The sequence below is a fragment of the Pleurodeles waltl genome, chromosome 8 (assembly GCF_031143425.1).
Source record: "Pleurodeles waltl isolate 20211129_DDA chromosome 8, aPleWal1.hap1.20221129, whole genome shotgun sequence".
NCBI classification, from domain to species: domain Eukaryota; kingdom Metazoa; phylum Chordata; class Amphibia; order Caudata; family Salamandridae; genus Pleurodeles; species Pleurodeles waltl.
The window spans coordinates 1,415,131,285-1,415,147,771 of record NC_090447.1 but is presented as its reverse complement, the minus strand read 5'-3'; the positions used below and the strand labels follow the sequence as shown (position 1 = coordinate 1,415,147,771).

Below are 16,487 nucleotides of genomic sequence, written 5' to 3'. Positions count from 1 at the left end.
CAGCCAGATTTAGCACTAAGGGCCTTGTGCCTCGAAATCTCTGGGTTTGTGACCAGAAAAGTGCTACCACTATGTACAAAACAATTTTTATGAGTTAGCAAATTATTTTGACTAGTAAAAGCACTTTTGTGATCACTTCCTAATTGCCAATAAGAGGGTTCATGAAAGGGGTTTTCCCCCTCCCCTTTCCAATTACAATGGTATTTATTGATAGTTTATTACTGTAATTGCTAAGGCAAACCACTGATGAGCCAACGACCCCCTGAGCTGGGATGGTAACTAATTTGCAAATGGAAAGGTCGCTTAAGGCCCTTTTCCTTTTGGGAATCATGTCGGCAGCCTCATGGGGAGAGGTTTTCCAAAACCAAAAACCTTGTTTTTTAAACCAACACTGTTTCCTTTAATGAACCCTGGCTGCTATGAAAAAAAAAATGTTTTCCATTTGGAATGCAGTCATAAAGATGATGATGTGCTGTCTTTTGCAGACGGCCAATCACAGTGTCACAAATTGGCGCCTGCCTAATGAATACTAATTAGGCAGGCTGTTCTGCAACCCCCTGTGATTCAGTATTTTGTGAACAAACTGAACAAAACATATGCTGGTTTGCAAAATACTATTCCATTCGCAAAATGTATGTGCGGACATTATCAACCGCTTTTTGTGAATGAAATAATACAGCAAGACCTTCACATTCATAAGGAGATGGATGCCAATTGTTTTCACTCCTTGTTTGCAGTTCTATCTGGTGTAAGTAATAGTGGAGTTTTTCTGCTATCTGCACAGCACTCGGCCAAACAGCGCAGTATCTCGTCTATTTAGCCAGCAGCCAGGTAAATAGAGAAGTTTTTCTGTTATTCGTATGGCCAAACAGTGCAGAATCTCTACTATTTAGCCAGCATCTGGGTAAATAGTGAAGTTTTTTGCTATATGCGAGACTGTCACCTAAACAGTGCAGAATCTCTATTAGTTAGCCAGTGGCCAGGTAATAGTGCTGTTTTTCTTCTATTTGCATGGCTGAAGGCAACCAGTGCAGAATCTCTACTATTTAGCCATTGGCCAAGCAAATAATGTTTTTCTGCTATTTGCATGGCCCCCAGCCAAATAGTGCAGAATCTCTTTCACTTAGCCAACAACCAGGTAAATAATTTCTAATATTTAGCCAGCGGCCAAGTAAATAGCAGAGAAAGTCCACTATTTACCTGGTGTCTGGGTAAATAGCTGCTACCTTAAATAAAATGAATATCGCAAAGACGGACAGGACGATCAAGGATGGAAAGAACTAAATAGAAGGAGTACTTACACCTGTATGCAAAGACTAAAATATTGACTTTTACAGTCCCAGAATTCTAAAAGAAGATATTACCAGTGACCGTAGGCCTGGAAAAAGAAACTGAGCTTACTGCTAGCCACAGGGATACACATTGGCTAAGCCCTCATTACAAAATAAATCCATATGACGAAATTAATTGAAGACAGAGCCTTGAATTTTGACAATACCATAGCAGAGAATTGAAACTCTCCTTACAGTGAGTGCATTATTTAACTAGGTAGTTAAATAATGCCCCAGCAGAGGACCAAGCACCACCATATTTTAAATAAAAAGCAGTTCAGGTCATGAAGAGGCTGTCCAAAGGCCTCTGCATCTCAAAACAATAAAGCAAATGTCAATCTATATTGAGTAAAGACGTTGGGAAATACAGAATTATTGATATTTCTACGGGCCTGATGTAGAAATACCCATTTGCAAATCAGGACTGCAGTTTGTAATCCGATTGGTTTGCGAGTGGGCATACAATTCTGATGGAACCTATGTTCTAATAGGTTGCATCGCAAATTGAGCATTAGAAGTGGGTGGCAAAAAGCCCTGCCTAAAAAATATTAATTAGGTAGGCTGCAATTTGTGATTCCCTGTGATTGGCTCTGCTAAGAGATGGAGGCCTTCAGGGTCAGCAGACCTCCTCCGTGCCAGACTTCCATCTCCTGCTTTAGTATTCCTAAACGGGAAACCTTTTGTTTTTATATAAAAGCAGCCTGTGCCCCTTAAAGGGGCCATTTGGGAACACATCAAGGGGTGAGCAGTGAGCCACTGGAGCTGTCCCACAGCGCCCCCAATGGGAAACTATCATGTGGGAAGCCTTCTTTGCCTCCATATAAGCTAGTAAGTGAATTTCATGGAAAGAAAGGGGGCTGAAAAACAGTCATTCTTTTAATTGTTTAACTTGCAATTGTGTGCTCAAGAACCTGCTTTTCAGTGGCGACTGAGAGCAAGCAAATTGACTTCATGACTCAACTGTAATAAACTATTACAGTGGAGTTTTTATGTAATTTTCTTTTTAGAAGCGTGTAGTGTTGTCACAACTGAACTGTAAAACAGAAATTAAGAACAGGCTTGTATATAGGGAGTGGAGGTATTTATTATGTTTTGGTTATATAGCATCACAGAGTATAAAACATAAAAGATATATAAAACTTAGTGCACCAACTATGAGCACACCACCCCACCCCATCGGTGGTCATGTATTTCACTATTAAAGGGAAAAAATAGGAACAAGACAGCTGCAAAAATTAGTTACAGATAGAAAGACTTTGCCCAACCACTGTAATGTTCTATTGTATGTGATGTTATGATATTTCCTTTAATTTTGAAATAAACAGTTTTCAGATAAACACTCATTGGAAGCTTTCAGCTGCTTCTAGCGTTGTTAACGATGGTCTTTGCACCTCATTAAAATGCTCTTGAGCCTAGATAGAAGTGTATTTCTGCTTTATGGAAATGTACTCTGTTAAATTATTAGATGACATTGTAAAAGGAAAACTAATATATAATGTCATATTGATGAGAGGCTGGTCAGGGAGGATTAGTGAAAAGAGACACTGGTGAGCTTAGAAGCAGAGCATGTATTGCAAGGGTGTCCAGCATAGACTATGGATAGCAGGGTACAAGGTTTGCAGAGTTACCAGACTGTACAGTAGCTCCTTGTAGATTAATTGTATGTAAATGTATCGTATGTAAATATACTGAACATGCAACACACATTTGGTACTTAGAGACCTGTATTGGGCAATCTAGTATACCACAGGTAGGACTGGCTGTAAATGAAAAGATCTGATGTGAACTGGGTTCCACCAAATCCAACCTTAACCATCTCTACCCAATAAACCTTGAAATAATAGAAACAGAAACCATCATAATCAGGCACATATTCCCATACGTGTAGTCAGGCCCCGTACTTTCAGAAGGTATGAGTATGCCACAGTATAAAAAGAAAAACAATTCTTTGAAATTGCCACAAGCACTGTTCACTCTGTGTTGTTCTGGGTTGAACTGTAGGTTACATGGAGCTTGGGTGTGTAGGCATAAAGCAACCTGTTTGTTGCAATACCCCAATCCTCTGAGACACCACTGTAGTTACATTCATTTAGAATATGTCCTTGTCAGTGCTTAATTTGAGCCAGCGGTTGACGGTGGGGGCCATCCGCACTCACTTTTGTTGGGGACTGGCACTTATTTTTCTGGATCAAATAGTTGCACAGAGGAAAATAGGGTAAAACACACAAAGTGGAAAGATGGAGGAAGATAAAGATGGAAAACCCGTCACAAAGGTAGAACACAAGGTCGTGGAAGAGTGAAATAAAGGTGCAGGGAATGTCTGTTAGTGGATTAAAGAGGGCTAAGGTAGGTTTAAGAACAAGCAGCCTTGGAATGTGGCCCGCTGACATTTAATAGCGCCAGCCACGAGCTTCTAAGTTGAGCTTTGATCACCAGCACTCATTCTTTTACAAATTAAACACTCGTCCTTGTGATGAAGTATTTTTGGAGAATATCTGAATAAATGCTACCATCTGTAAATTATATTTTCAACTTGTATATAGATGTGCATGTTAGAGATATTGATAAGATTTGATTAGCTAGTCCTCTCTAATAATTTTCAAGGATGTTCTAATTATAATTGCTTTGGGATTCCATGTACAGGTGGAACTTTTGTGTTATTGTTGGTAACATGGTGCATTTATTTCTGTTTTTAGGTAGTAGCTTATTTGGAAATGATTTATATAAAATGATCTGACTAGACACATTTACCACTCTTTGACAGCCTTTTCACTAACAAGTTGACCATAAGGCTCTTTGGCATCAGGGGGTAAAAGTGCTAAATAGACAGGGGTTTCAGCTCCCTGGTCTGGGGTTTTAGGCATACTGGATCCTGCCATGTCGGTCTGCACAAATCCAGGACAGCAGGCGTTGAGTAGAATCCCATCTCCTTTCCTTTCTTTCTGCATCTCTCTTGCTTGAATTCGGGACAACACCGTCACTCCAATTTTTGACACACCATATGCTGTGTTGGCCCAACCCTCCTCCTTGTGGATTCCTTTTTTGGTGTCCTCGACAAACTTCTGCATGAGTTTATCCAACTCCTCTTCAGTGATAGTAGTGCTGCGAAACGTCTCCTGCAGAGCTGGACTGCAGCCGGCCAGGGCCATGGAGCTGACTATGCTGGACACATTGACTACTCTCCCTGGAAAAGAAAAGCAGTGGTCAGCCATGGCAGGCGCTGCTTTTAACTAAAGTGAATGCACAAATAGTCACTAAAAACAAACACATTTCAAGCACTAACAAATACACTGACAATAAATAAATATAATGTACCAAATGTCACCTCCTTACCATGTTATATGGCTAAACGTTTTTAAAACAGATTATAATCCTGCTGCACATGATACTCTCTATAATAAACTGGAAACAAATCTGTTTAAAATTCGATGTTTCGTCATACTGGTAGACGTTATAGGAATTGGAAATATAGTGAAAGAAGGGCACAGGAATAGAAAAAAAAACAAATGGAACAACATACATTTGCACTTTTTTTTATTTATTTGACATTTCTGTTTAATTATCTGTGAGATGTAAATTGCAAGAGGAAACAATGAAATGGTATTCTGTGATTGAAATGCAAGTTGTAAAAGCACATTAGCTAATTGTGAGAAACTGGATTAATAAAAAGAGAGCAGAGCAAGAGCATCCTGAAGGTTAAATAGCCCAGTAACAAATAATAATAAGTAAATACCAAGTTTCATTGAGGAACTGTGGGCTTACCCCTGGTGTATATGGCTCGAAGTAATAGGCTTCTCCAAATGCGCATTAAATATTTTAGCAGCATCACAAGTCAGGAAATGAAAAGGATAACATTCCCAAACTCATTTAGTGAAATAGAGTAAAATATTATGAAAACCAAAACCGAAACATCAAACACCAGTACATGGGATCAGGCGACACATTTTTGTAAAGAAAAGCCGTAAAGCGTCCATTGAAAGCAATAGGGAGGCCAAAGCCAATGAAGCATTCCACATAATGTGGGTGAGCCTTCCTCATCCAATATATTGAGATATATGTTTGATGGTTCGACCCTAGGATGATGTCTAAATAAAGGCTCATCTATAGTGTTTTTCCATCACCATATCTTTTGTGGTTGTGTGTATAAGGGACATTATTCCTATGCTTCGGTAGAGTAACACTTCATTTCATTTTGGTTCTAGTAAAAAATAAATTTCTGCTCCACCAGTTGTGGAAACATGATTTTATACCGCTCATTTTACTACTGTGGCACTGTGCACTTCAGCAGCGTACCAACAGTACCAACTGCAAGCAATGGTGGCACTGCTGTGTCCAGTCTAGGTCCCTCTCTCCAATCTATCAGCTGTGCCTCATACATGTTAAATTTGTACATAGTGTATATCACACACCTGTCCAACTATATAAGATGGGGATTTCAGCAGGCATGCAATGTCTTAGATGTGCAGGAGCCAAAGCCACCTCTTTGGACCTTCCATGGGACTGCGAGACAGTGGTTCAATATGTGGACAGGTGTCTATGACACTATCATCCTGATAACGGACTATTTTCCCCAGGGATCATCCTTGGTTGCCATCCTGTGGCATGTTAAGGATGTACCTGCTCGGGTCCGGCATCAGACCGCAGTGCTGCTTCTTTTGGGTATGTGTGGGTTGGTTATGCACTGGGGCAGACTCCCCACACCCCACCTTCAGAGCTGGCTGCAGGATGCAGCGTATTGCCATGAACAACTTGAGGCATACTGGAGCTCACCCCAGAGTGACTACAGCCCAAGAATATCTGACTTCCATTGATCAATTACTTGTTTAAAGACATATCCCTATCTAATAATATAGGAGAGTGGGTACTAGTGCATCTCTGTTGTGTGGACTCAAAGGTGACCCCCTTTAAAAGAAGTCCTAAGTGTGGGGCGCCCAACACGTTTTTCATAACTTTGAAAAATCCAAACTGCACAGAATCACTATGTGGAATTCTTTCAGCTCTACAGAAGCTCCTTAACTGAATACATTCTAAGTTTGTCTAGTGCCACTTATAGCAGATCTGCGGCCATTGGACATGTATTATTTATACTATGAGCTTTTTTTAACCACAAACATATTGTGTAGCAAGCCCCAACTCAGCTCAGTTGACATGACCAGCTTCTGCATTAAGTTGACCATCAGTGGGAAATCCTGAGCAATAAGAAAACTTCCAGTGTCGGGCAGGTCTAGTCTATTTAATACCCAGCCTTCCATGTCTATTTGGTCATATTAAAAAGATAGTTTTCCTTTCACTAGAGCCTTACATCGAGCTTTAATGACTACCACTATGACTGTCAGTCTCATCGATATTGAGAATAAATTATGACGTATATTTGTTTTCCTTTTTTCCATTTTTGTTTACATATTTGTAGTTATAATTAGTTTATAGATTTTATTAATTTTATACAACCTTGGTTAGGCCTATAGTTATTTATTCCCTTAACTGCCCTATTTTTTGAAATATTGATAGGTGCATCCCAGCACATCCTTTATGTAAATCTTGAGCTCCTCCCACACCATTAAATCATAGCCCATTTCGGATGTCTTGTAGGCCTGTGGCCTTATTCTGAGGGAAGGGTGCTTTTAGAGCTCACCTAAACACACCTTAGATGCATTAGCCACTCTCTCATCCTTGCAGTGTAAGCAAATTCCCTACAGTGAACATGCTGATGAGCCATATCATAGCAGTGCAAAGTGTTAGATTTCTATGTGTTTCTTAACTTAATTCCACACTTTTAATGGGTCATGAGGTCTGCCAATAACTAAAACAAAGGAAGTGGGATGTCAAACCATTAATACCAATTGCAAAGTAGGGGGATGGTAGGAAAGTCTAAATTGAACATAATCCTATATAGGCCCTTTTTACTATGTTAACCATAGAAACGTATGGTTGGTGAAGGTTTATTTGAAAAAAGGTCACGGTGGTTAATGTTATTTCAAAGAGAAATATCAAATTATTTTGTCAGCTGAAGCTCTCCAATATCTCTAGGACATGAAAACAATTTTAACCCTATACAGCACATCTTGAAAAGTAAAGTCCCAAAATTGAACTTACCATGGGCTTTAATAAGAGGTAACAATTCATGACAGGCATCTCTTGTGGCAAAATAATTTGTTTTAAGTGTTATGTCTGCTTGAATATCAAATGGAGTAGTATCAGCCTCTGTAAAAAACACATTAAGAGAATTAATATGAGAGAATAACTTAAATCTACTTATTATTTACTATGCGTTCCATGACATCTTTGTACACGCACCCGGTTATTCCTTTGAAGACCAGACCAATGTAGCCACAATGTTTCATTATTGGCCTTAAGTAAATCTGGGTCATATTTTAGAAAATCTGTTGCCACATAAGCACCTTTTGGTATATCTACAGTCACACTCAACAACCCTTTAACTCTTCTAGTTATCGATAATAGAACATCAAATATCCTCATGCTACCTTCTACTCAGTTCAACTCACAAGCAACACCAGACTTCAGTCTGTGTTGGATTCGAAATAATTCATTAAACTAGGGCTAGTTGGTAGCAAACTCAATTTGTGCTGCAAGGCCATTACAGTGGCAGAATGTGCACATTAAAATGTAACATAATATGAGATATGGACAAGGAGAATAGGTATCTCCTTGATGTCCCTCATGTAAAAGGCTTCAACATCAAACAAGCAAAAGCAGTGAGTCTCATATTTTGAAGCACAGAGCAACAGGAAGAGACAATTAAACCAATGAGCCAAACAATGAAGGAATTATTTAAATAATACACATAGGTGAATTCTGTCTTGACCCCCATTGGATGATTGGTCAAAGAAGAATTACACAGAGAAATTTGAGATCAAAGAAATTTGAGATTTTGCATTATAGGTAGGTGCTTCCGAAAGGCGTGTAGCACTGTGGCAGAATTAGCCATGTGTCTGTTTTATCTACCAGGTGATCCTATCTAACCTAGGTTTACCAGCGTGGCAGGAAAACTCTGAATATCTTGCTAGACAATTTCCTGATAGTCAACTGCATATTTGTCGGCATACAGAACATATGAAATTAGCATGGGTAATTTTAATTAATTAGTCCTCAGGACTAAATACAGAGCTGTAGATTGGATTTTCTAAAAGTTAAGACACAAATCTTTAAATAACACAAGTCATTTTTATTCATCTTCCCTACATCTCAATTAATTAAGCTTCCTTAGTCATTCCACTATTCCACTTCTAAAGAATGTTTGGAGGATGCTAGACATATGTCATCAGTTTATTTCATGTTAATATTCTTGTTTAACGTCCATTCAATACACTCATCATTGACATGTTTGATTAATATTATCTGCATGCTGCCTGTGTAAAGGATCAGACACGCCTTGAGTATTAAACAAGCACAGATAATACACAAGTCTACTTTCCAGGAGACAGCTACCATAAATATTTTTAAAAAGTCACAGACAGCGTGAAGCACCACTACCTCTGGAGGAAGGAGAAATATCAGTGCTTAAAGGGAACCAAAACGAAGGTATGGGTGACAGAAAACACAGCTATCGACTTAATAACTTCTTACTTTTTATAATAAGGGTTCTACTTAGACTTCTCCTCCACTGAGCAGATTACATTTGTGGCAAAAACAAACATGAAACACCAGCAAATGGTGCTCAGGAGATTACTCTCCTTCTGTAAATGAACGGACAAGTGGAAATCAAATTAACCTAAATCAATCTTAATCTCTTTCTCGTGGACTATTGCAGCAGTCCAAACAGGTGCCTTACAATGGCTTACGAGAACCTAAAAGGAACCACAGCAAGGTGGCAAGGCTAAGCTTCACTAAAAGGAAAACAGACATCTCTTAAACTCTCGGAGGCTTTCATGGGCTTCAAGTGGAGGCCATATACTGGGTATACATTGCCGTCTGTGATTTTATCTCTTGTAACCCATGTATTATAAATTTAATGAGGTGGTACAACAATCCACATTGAGGGCACCTGCTATTGAAAAGCCTTGGATTAACCAGACTCCACATCTTCAAAAAGGACTTAAGTTGTCCTTTTCTGTTCCTCACCTGGGCCTCAACGATTGGCAAGGGAGAGGGTGCAAGCATCTCCAAACAGGGTCTTAATAGTGAGCTCTGATAGAGGATGCTCAGGGCCACACGTACTACCATTTCTTGTTGTGGTTGCACCACCTCTGTGCCACAGCCATGACACAAAATTGTAGTAGATATTTACAAAGCCACGCAAGGGGTGATTTGCACTGCCTTGCGTGGCTTTGTAAAGAATGTAACGCAAAGCAGCGCCTTGCGCTGCAGTGAGTTACATTTCGTTCTGAGAGGCGTTCCATGGGTAAATTAAGACAAACTTTTATAAACCTGGGATTGCATGATATTGCTACGCCTCCCAGAGGGTGGTGCAACAAGGAGAAAAATCTACTTTTTCTCCTCATTATTTCCTCTTTATATGTGTGCTGCATTATGCAGCTCACAAAGAAAGTAGAAAATGCCTTGTGGGAATGTTTTTTTGCAGAAAGTTATCCCTTCTTGTACAAAAACAATCCTGCTTGTGATGTAGGCACCCTCGCACTTCGTGAAACGGTGCCTGAAATACATCAGTGCTATGAGAGAGCAGAAGTGCGCCATGTCTTAGTAGATATAACGCATTTCTGCTTTCTGCCTTACTCTCACTGCAGCAAGACACCTTGCTGCACCGCCCTGCATGAAGGACTAGTAAATCCGGCCCTCGGTCTATAGAGTGTCTCACCCAAAGCGCAGCGAGGGCTGCCCATCCTGTGTTTCAGACACTCTAGCCCCATGAGACAGCTGGCAGACCACACGGTGGCGTGAGAATCCCCACCAGTATAAATAAGTAGAAAGCTAGTATGATTCTGAGCCTTTTTAGTTAAATTATGTTGTGTAAAATTAACCAAACGAAATGAAATCTAACAGGTCAGTACAGTCCCCCCTTGGACTCAGAACGGGCTGTAAGAAGGCATTACTATGAAACAGTAACTCCAGCTGTCTCGTTTTGGAGGAGAATTAAGTATTGTGTTTATAGCCACAATATTCTGTTACTCCCAGTGCATGAGAATAAGAGTGGGCTCCAATCTAAGATTAGGATTGCTCTTCTCCAGTGGTTGTTAACCTTTTCACTTCTGTGGACCTCCACTTAATCATTACTGGAAGCTGGGGACCCCCTCTGAGTCGTCAGTATAAGTACTGGAACCCAGCCTAAGCATTTTGTTTATTTGCACCCAAAATAATACATAAAAATTACAGACACATACATCCATCAAACAAATACACAAATTATGAAATATTGTATTTAATTCACTAACAAATATAGAAAAAGCAAATGTTTAATGTTAATGAGAAGGTTGAAGCCTTTCTAAATTTAACTGAGACCACTCATCATTCATACCAGAATCTGCATGATGCACTTGCACTGCTCCCACAAATCAATCTGAGGAAACTAGCTTAATTTTTTTAATCTAATTTTTAATTCCATGTACAGCAAAGCAGGTATTGACCAGGGGCCAACTTGCAGCACATCTTTACTTGATTTGGCCAAATACTCTTGTAACCCATTTATTATAAGCGTGAAAAGGAAAGGGGCAAACATGCACCCTGGATGAACATCCCTTCCCAAACTAAAGGGCATAGAGGTTTTACCATTATGGCCTTATCTCACATGAGCAGTAACCTCAGAATGCAACTGCCTCAGAAAATGAATAATTGGCTCTTGGTGTGTCTTGCATGGATCCCATGAGGTTTTCTTACCCACAATGCCCTGCAAACCTTGTACTTTGCCTGAAATCACACATTTTAATTCCATTTCTGTGATGGAAACTTCTGGAATCCACAAAATTCTTATCAATCAATATCACCACACTTGTGGAAATAAAACCTTTAGGGCACTTGTGTTGCTGGGGCTAGTGCCCACAACACGAAGGGATCAAAGCAAGGTCAATAGGAGTCTCTTAAAATGGCTTAAAATTTCCCTTCAGAATCTGATAGGTGCAGATGGGCCTGCTCTTGGCCTGACCTTCGCCTGGGTGAGTCCCATGCTTTGGGGGGTAAGAGTGCCTTATAAGGGCAGCTGTCCAAGCCCTGCCTCCTCCAATGAAAGCCCAGTGCAAGGTGGGCTTAGAAGTCCCCACACTTATCCTCCATTTCAGAGCATATCTTGCGCTGCGGGAAATGAGGGCACCTTTTGATCTCAGCTGTCCAGGTCCCACTTCCTTCAATGAAAGCCCTGTGTAGGGTGGGTGTAGAAGTCCCCACTACTCTCCATCTAAGCGCATTAAACTCACAGTATCTCTGAAAGTCACAACTATAATCCCAATTTAAATGGTCAGCTAGCGATCTTTATTGAGAAATAAAGCTTACACTGGCTATTCTACTCTGATAATGCTACTCAGCTAAATTACACTTGATAGTCGTTTAGGTTCAAGGCTGCCAAACCTGTAGTTCCCACATGAATTTTATCTCCCGTTGTTACTAGCTTATTTTAGTGCAATCCTCAATATTGCTAAGAAATTGACCACAGTAACAAGAAAGTTCAACCAAGTCTCCTATTTTTGTGTTTCTGAAATGGCTCCCCATAAAAGAGTAGAATCTATAATCTAGATTGCATCCAGAATAAAGCTATATTTTTGTGAACATCTGGCTGTCTTGCACCATCATTTCTGGTGGTCACTACTTCCTATGGAGTAAGAACAGTAAGAAGGAAAAGACCCATAAAGTGCACAAAGGGTGTGTAATTGCACCCCCTGCACATTAGGACAATCTCATCATATGATGTTGAAAAAAAAGAGTTATAAAACTTTCTGTTTCAATGTCATTTGCAGTTGGGAAAGAGCCCCATTTCCTTGATGCAATATATATAAACAGGCACTGTTGTTCAAACTGTCCTGATCCCAATGTATAGTTCCTACCTTGCGTAAGTGAATGTTTCACTCTACCCATACCATATATTTTAGTGTTACATTTTATTATAAACTTTATTTTAGGATAAGCTACTTTTTAAATCTTTTTTAGTTTCATATTATATAGCATATTGCATTTTAACACACGCATAGAACTGGTTCCGTGAAGCGCTTTGCCACCCACTGAGCTGTGTCCCCTCTATATAAAACAGCTAATAAAAACATTTATTTATACTTCGCCAAGCGCATATCATTCCATCTTTTTAACACTTGTCCCACCATTTAGATTTTCTAACCATATGCAAATTGTTTTTTCCACTTCCCAAGAAGGAACAATCCATTCCAGTCCATATTGCTAGACAATGTTCCATGCAAAGAGTGACAGACATAAGAAACCCCAGACAATTTTAGCTTGTAATAAGAATACTGATGTCACAGAGAGCTCAGATGCATGTCTGAGCAGACCTAAGATCAGGAAAAGGTTATGGAGGGAAAAGATTGTATTTGTGGGTATATTCCAGTCGATCATGTTTAGCTCCCTTGTGTGATAACTGGCAGTGACCAACCATATGCAAACCAGTTTTGTCCCTCAAACCCACTTGATGAGGGGCAGATCTGTGAACTGGCATTTGCACACGGAAGTTAAGCTACCTTTTGATAAATAATGACAAAAAGCAGTCATATAACCACAAATTAATGGAGATTAATGTGTGGACATGTGATGTCAGCAAGTAACAAAATCTACTGTTAACAGATTATTGTGAAAGTTTCAGAATGCTGCACGGTCCTTGCTTTGGCTGGTCAGAGAGGGGTTCATGTCAGATTGCACAAAGTAAAGAATACTCTTCTGAGCAAATACCTCTTAATTAGCACCTAAATGGGTAATAGAAGTGTGGCTGAATCTACTCTGTAAACACACAAATCACTGATCTGTGGAAAGCAAAATGGATGTTGCTTGCAGTTCATCTGGAGGATTAAGAATGCCTTGCAAGTTCTTGTGCTGCCTCCAAGCATTTAGATATCACATTTTGAGAGTGAAGCCACGAACAATGTGAACTACATCTTGTCTGATGGGAGGACAGTGAATCAAGGGGTGAAGTAGGTGCGTTTTCAGCCCTGGGGGTGACAGAAAAACTAGTTACTTTCATCTAGGGTAGATATTTTGCCAACTGGTGCAACATAGTCTGGAAAAGGAACAAGATGACTTCTGTATTAAAAAGACTTTGAAGCACTGCATGCTGTCCAACCGTGACACAGTGCTGCATAGTAGCAACCAGGCGAATCAAAGTTCATGTGTCAGACTGCAGTCTGCTGCACTGTGGCTGGCACTACCAGATAAAATTGCCCAGTACCCGTCTGATGTTGACCAAACTACTTTAGACTAACATTGGTTCGAATCTTAGGGTCACATGTACGAAGGTAATAGTTTGTGATTACCAAATAGCAAATCCGAGCGATTCGCTATTTGGTAATTGCAAACACTAATGTCCAAAAGTGTGTTTTACACTTTCTACGATTCCTAGTGAGTCATAAATGGACCTACCTCATGAATATTAATGAGGTAGGTCTCACTTTGCGACTCTTTGGGAATCGCTGAAATCGCAGGGATGGTGGCCTGCTAGGGTCAGCAGACCACCATGTCTGTGATTACTTTTAAATAAAGCAATCTTTTTTTGGGATAAGTTTTTTTTTAAAAAGGAAAGTTCTTTTTTAAAAAATTTAAGAGTAGGCATTGGTCTAAGGGACTACTGCCTGCTCTTAAAAAATGTTTTTACAAACATTCTCAAATGGAAGGGGTCCCCTTCCCATTTGTGAATCTGTTACCACCAACTTGAAGTTGGTGATAAAATGCGAATGTATCACAGCCGCATTTTGGTAGCAACTATTGCCATTCAGTATTAGGAAGGGACGCCCGCAACCTGCCCCTTACTAATACCGAATTTACAAACCCAAAATGGGATTTAATAACAGGTTACCAAATCACTATTTTGGCTTGGTAAATGTGAAAATCCCATTTTGAGTTCGTAAACGGACCATATCTGCGAATTGGCCCATTTACGAGCTCAAAAAGGCTTCATACATGTGGCCCTTGCTCTATTATATATCCAATCATATCTTTTAATTAATATGGCCACAACTTACTATTTTATATAGTATTGCTGCCTTAACAAGATGCTCTGAGTTTTCACTGCGCATGCTGTCCTACAAGACCAGCCTACATCTGTTGCAGATCAACTAAAACTGTGTGAGCTTTCGGATTCCCCTCTGCTCATCAGGTAGGGCCTGCAATGAACCCCTTTACATTTTCAGCAACAGTGAGGATAGACATTCACCACAGTGGAAGTCCAACCCTTTAGATGGAGGGCTGCTACATATTCAAATTGTTGTGCAACACTATAAAAATATATATATATATTTTTTACAACGTACCTTTTGCCGTCGACGCCTCCTGCTGTGTTGCTCCTCTTCCCTCGATGTTGTGTCCCAGCATTCACTGGGACACACCAGCACGGGCTCCACAGCATTCATGGTGCTGCTTTCATGCTAAACGTAGCATGAAAGCAGTGTCAAGATTGGTCTGAGCGGCTTGGACTGCCGCTCAGACACAACCCTGGGGTCTGTGCAGTTTCTCCAGCCCGGCTGTTCAACACAGTCGGGCTGGAGAAACCTAAGTGCGCATGTGTGTTTGTCCGGCCTGAGACGGCTGACCAAACACACATGTGCACTTAGGTGCACTCTTTCCCCCTTCCTCCTTCACGTGGCCTAGCCCGCCCCTCCCTTCATGTGCGGTGGCTGAGCCAGCAGCTGAAAGATAAAACGATAATGAAATATAATTTTATATTTCAGCTCCTGGCTTAGCCTGTGGGTAGACGCTCCTTCCCATTGAGAAGGGGCCCTCCCTGGTCCTGTTTGGCTTCCATTGATTTAATTAGAATAACACACATGAAATCAATGATTTGTAGGTGAAAAGTCCAGGGCTGCAGACAGTGTCTGCAATAAGCAGGACTGAGCTAATGCATACTTTTACCTTTAAAAGCGATTCCGGCGTTGTTGATGAGAACATCTAAACCTCCATAAGTCGCCTTCAAGAAGTCCCTGAGAGCGCGGATGCTCTCCAGGTTGTTGATATCGAGTTGGTGAAAGCAGGCCCGCAACCCCTCCTGCTGCAGTTTTTTCACAGCTTCTTCCCCCAGCTTGGGGTCGCGGGCGGTCAAGTACACATCCCCCTCGAACTGCTTGCACAGAGCCCGCACGATGGCCAGACCGATGCCTTTGTTGCTTCCCGTCACCACGGCTACCCGCGCACCAGGCATCCTCGGGCAAGGGATATTTTCCTTCCGAGTGCGCAAAACTGTCTGCAACAGAAACGCAAACACATGAGGAACTATTCTGTGATGAAGCGATCCCTATTCAGAGGGATAATTAACATTTCCGAAGTCGTGCAAGATTTAACGAAAACTGATTAGACAAAGACTATATTGCTAACTGAAATCACACTTACTCGCTGGTTTCCAGTAGAAAAGCTCTGCACTGTATCCTCATGAGACTCCGCTCGCTCTGCTCTTCCTGGATCTGCTGCGCGCAGAGGTCGGTCTGTGTTGGCTGCGCGCGCACATGCTAAAATACTCTGGAAACTTGGCAGCTTTTCAGAAATCCATTCATTTGATTATTCTCAAATGTGTGGGGGCAGGCCGGGGATTACTTTCTGTTTGCTCTGAGCCGCTCACATTGCTCTAAAACTTGCTCGACCTGTGGCACTCCCGCATTCCGCCATCTTGCGGTTGCCTTGGCTGCCATGAACAGAGGATGGTGCTACCTGCCTAACATCGTCTCTTTTAACGCCTTCTCCAGTCAGGATGAATCAGCAACTTTCATAACTTGCCAAGTCAATCTGACGCTACCTTCTGCACTTTCCTAAGCTTTACGTTCAGAGAATGAAAATATGATTGAGGCCAGAATGAATACATGCTTAATCCATAAATATTCACCTACTCAGGGCGAATAGGAAATACATCTGATTGGGCAGATAGATATGTTCTCGTTCTCTACACTGAACGCCTTCTAGTTTTACATTATAATAGTTTATTTCCGATAAATTATCCTATAGAAATTAAAATTATATACAAGTTTTAAAACGATTTACTCCAAAATCATATACCATAGAATTGCATTAATACAGCAATTAAACAGAAACTGTCTAAAACAAACATTTAATACA

The 16,487-nt window shown here is 40.6% G+C and overlaps 1 protein-coding gene across 1 annotated transcript; it reads right to left on the bottom strand.

Moving 5' to 3' along the window:
* Positions 1-2,390: 2,390 nt before the first annotated feature.
* Positions 2,391-15,927, bottom strand: LOC138248699 (carbonyl reductase [NADPH] 1-like). Its single transcript, XM_069202529.1, has 4 exons — positions 15,771-15,927; positions 15,297-15,624; positions 7,425-7,532; positions 2,391-4,515 (listed from the first exon to the last, which is right to left on the bottom strand). Exons 2-4 carry the CDS (start codon positions 15,580-15,582, stop codon positions 4,079-4,081), a joined length of 831 nt encoding a protein of 276 aa, XP_069058630.1. The 5' UTR covers positions 15,583-15,624; positions 15,771-15,927; the 3' UTR covers positions 2,391-4,078.
* Positions 15,928-16,487: the final 560 nt, after the last annotated feature.

Bases quoted from the DNA above. Each gene is read 5' to 3' on its own strand.
- LOC138248699 (XM_069202529.1), bottom strand. From the start codon at position 15,582: ATGCCTGGTGCGCGGGTAGCCGTGGTGACGGGAAGCAACAAAGGCATC. The intron at 7,533-15,296 runs GTAAAAGTATGC...TGTTTTTTACAG, and splicing joins CGCCGGAATCGCTTTTAAAG to AGGCTGATACTACTCCATTT. The intron at 4,516-7,424 runs GTAAGTTCAATT...TTTCTTTTCCAG, and splicing joins ACCTCTTATTAAAGCCCATG to GGAGAGTAGTCAATGTGTCC.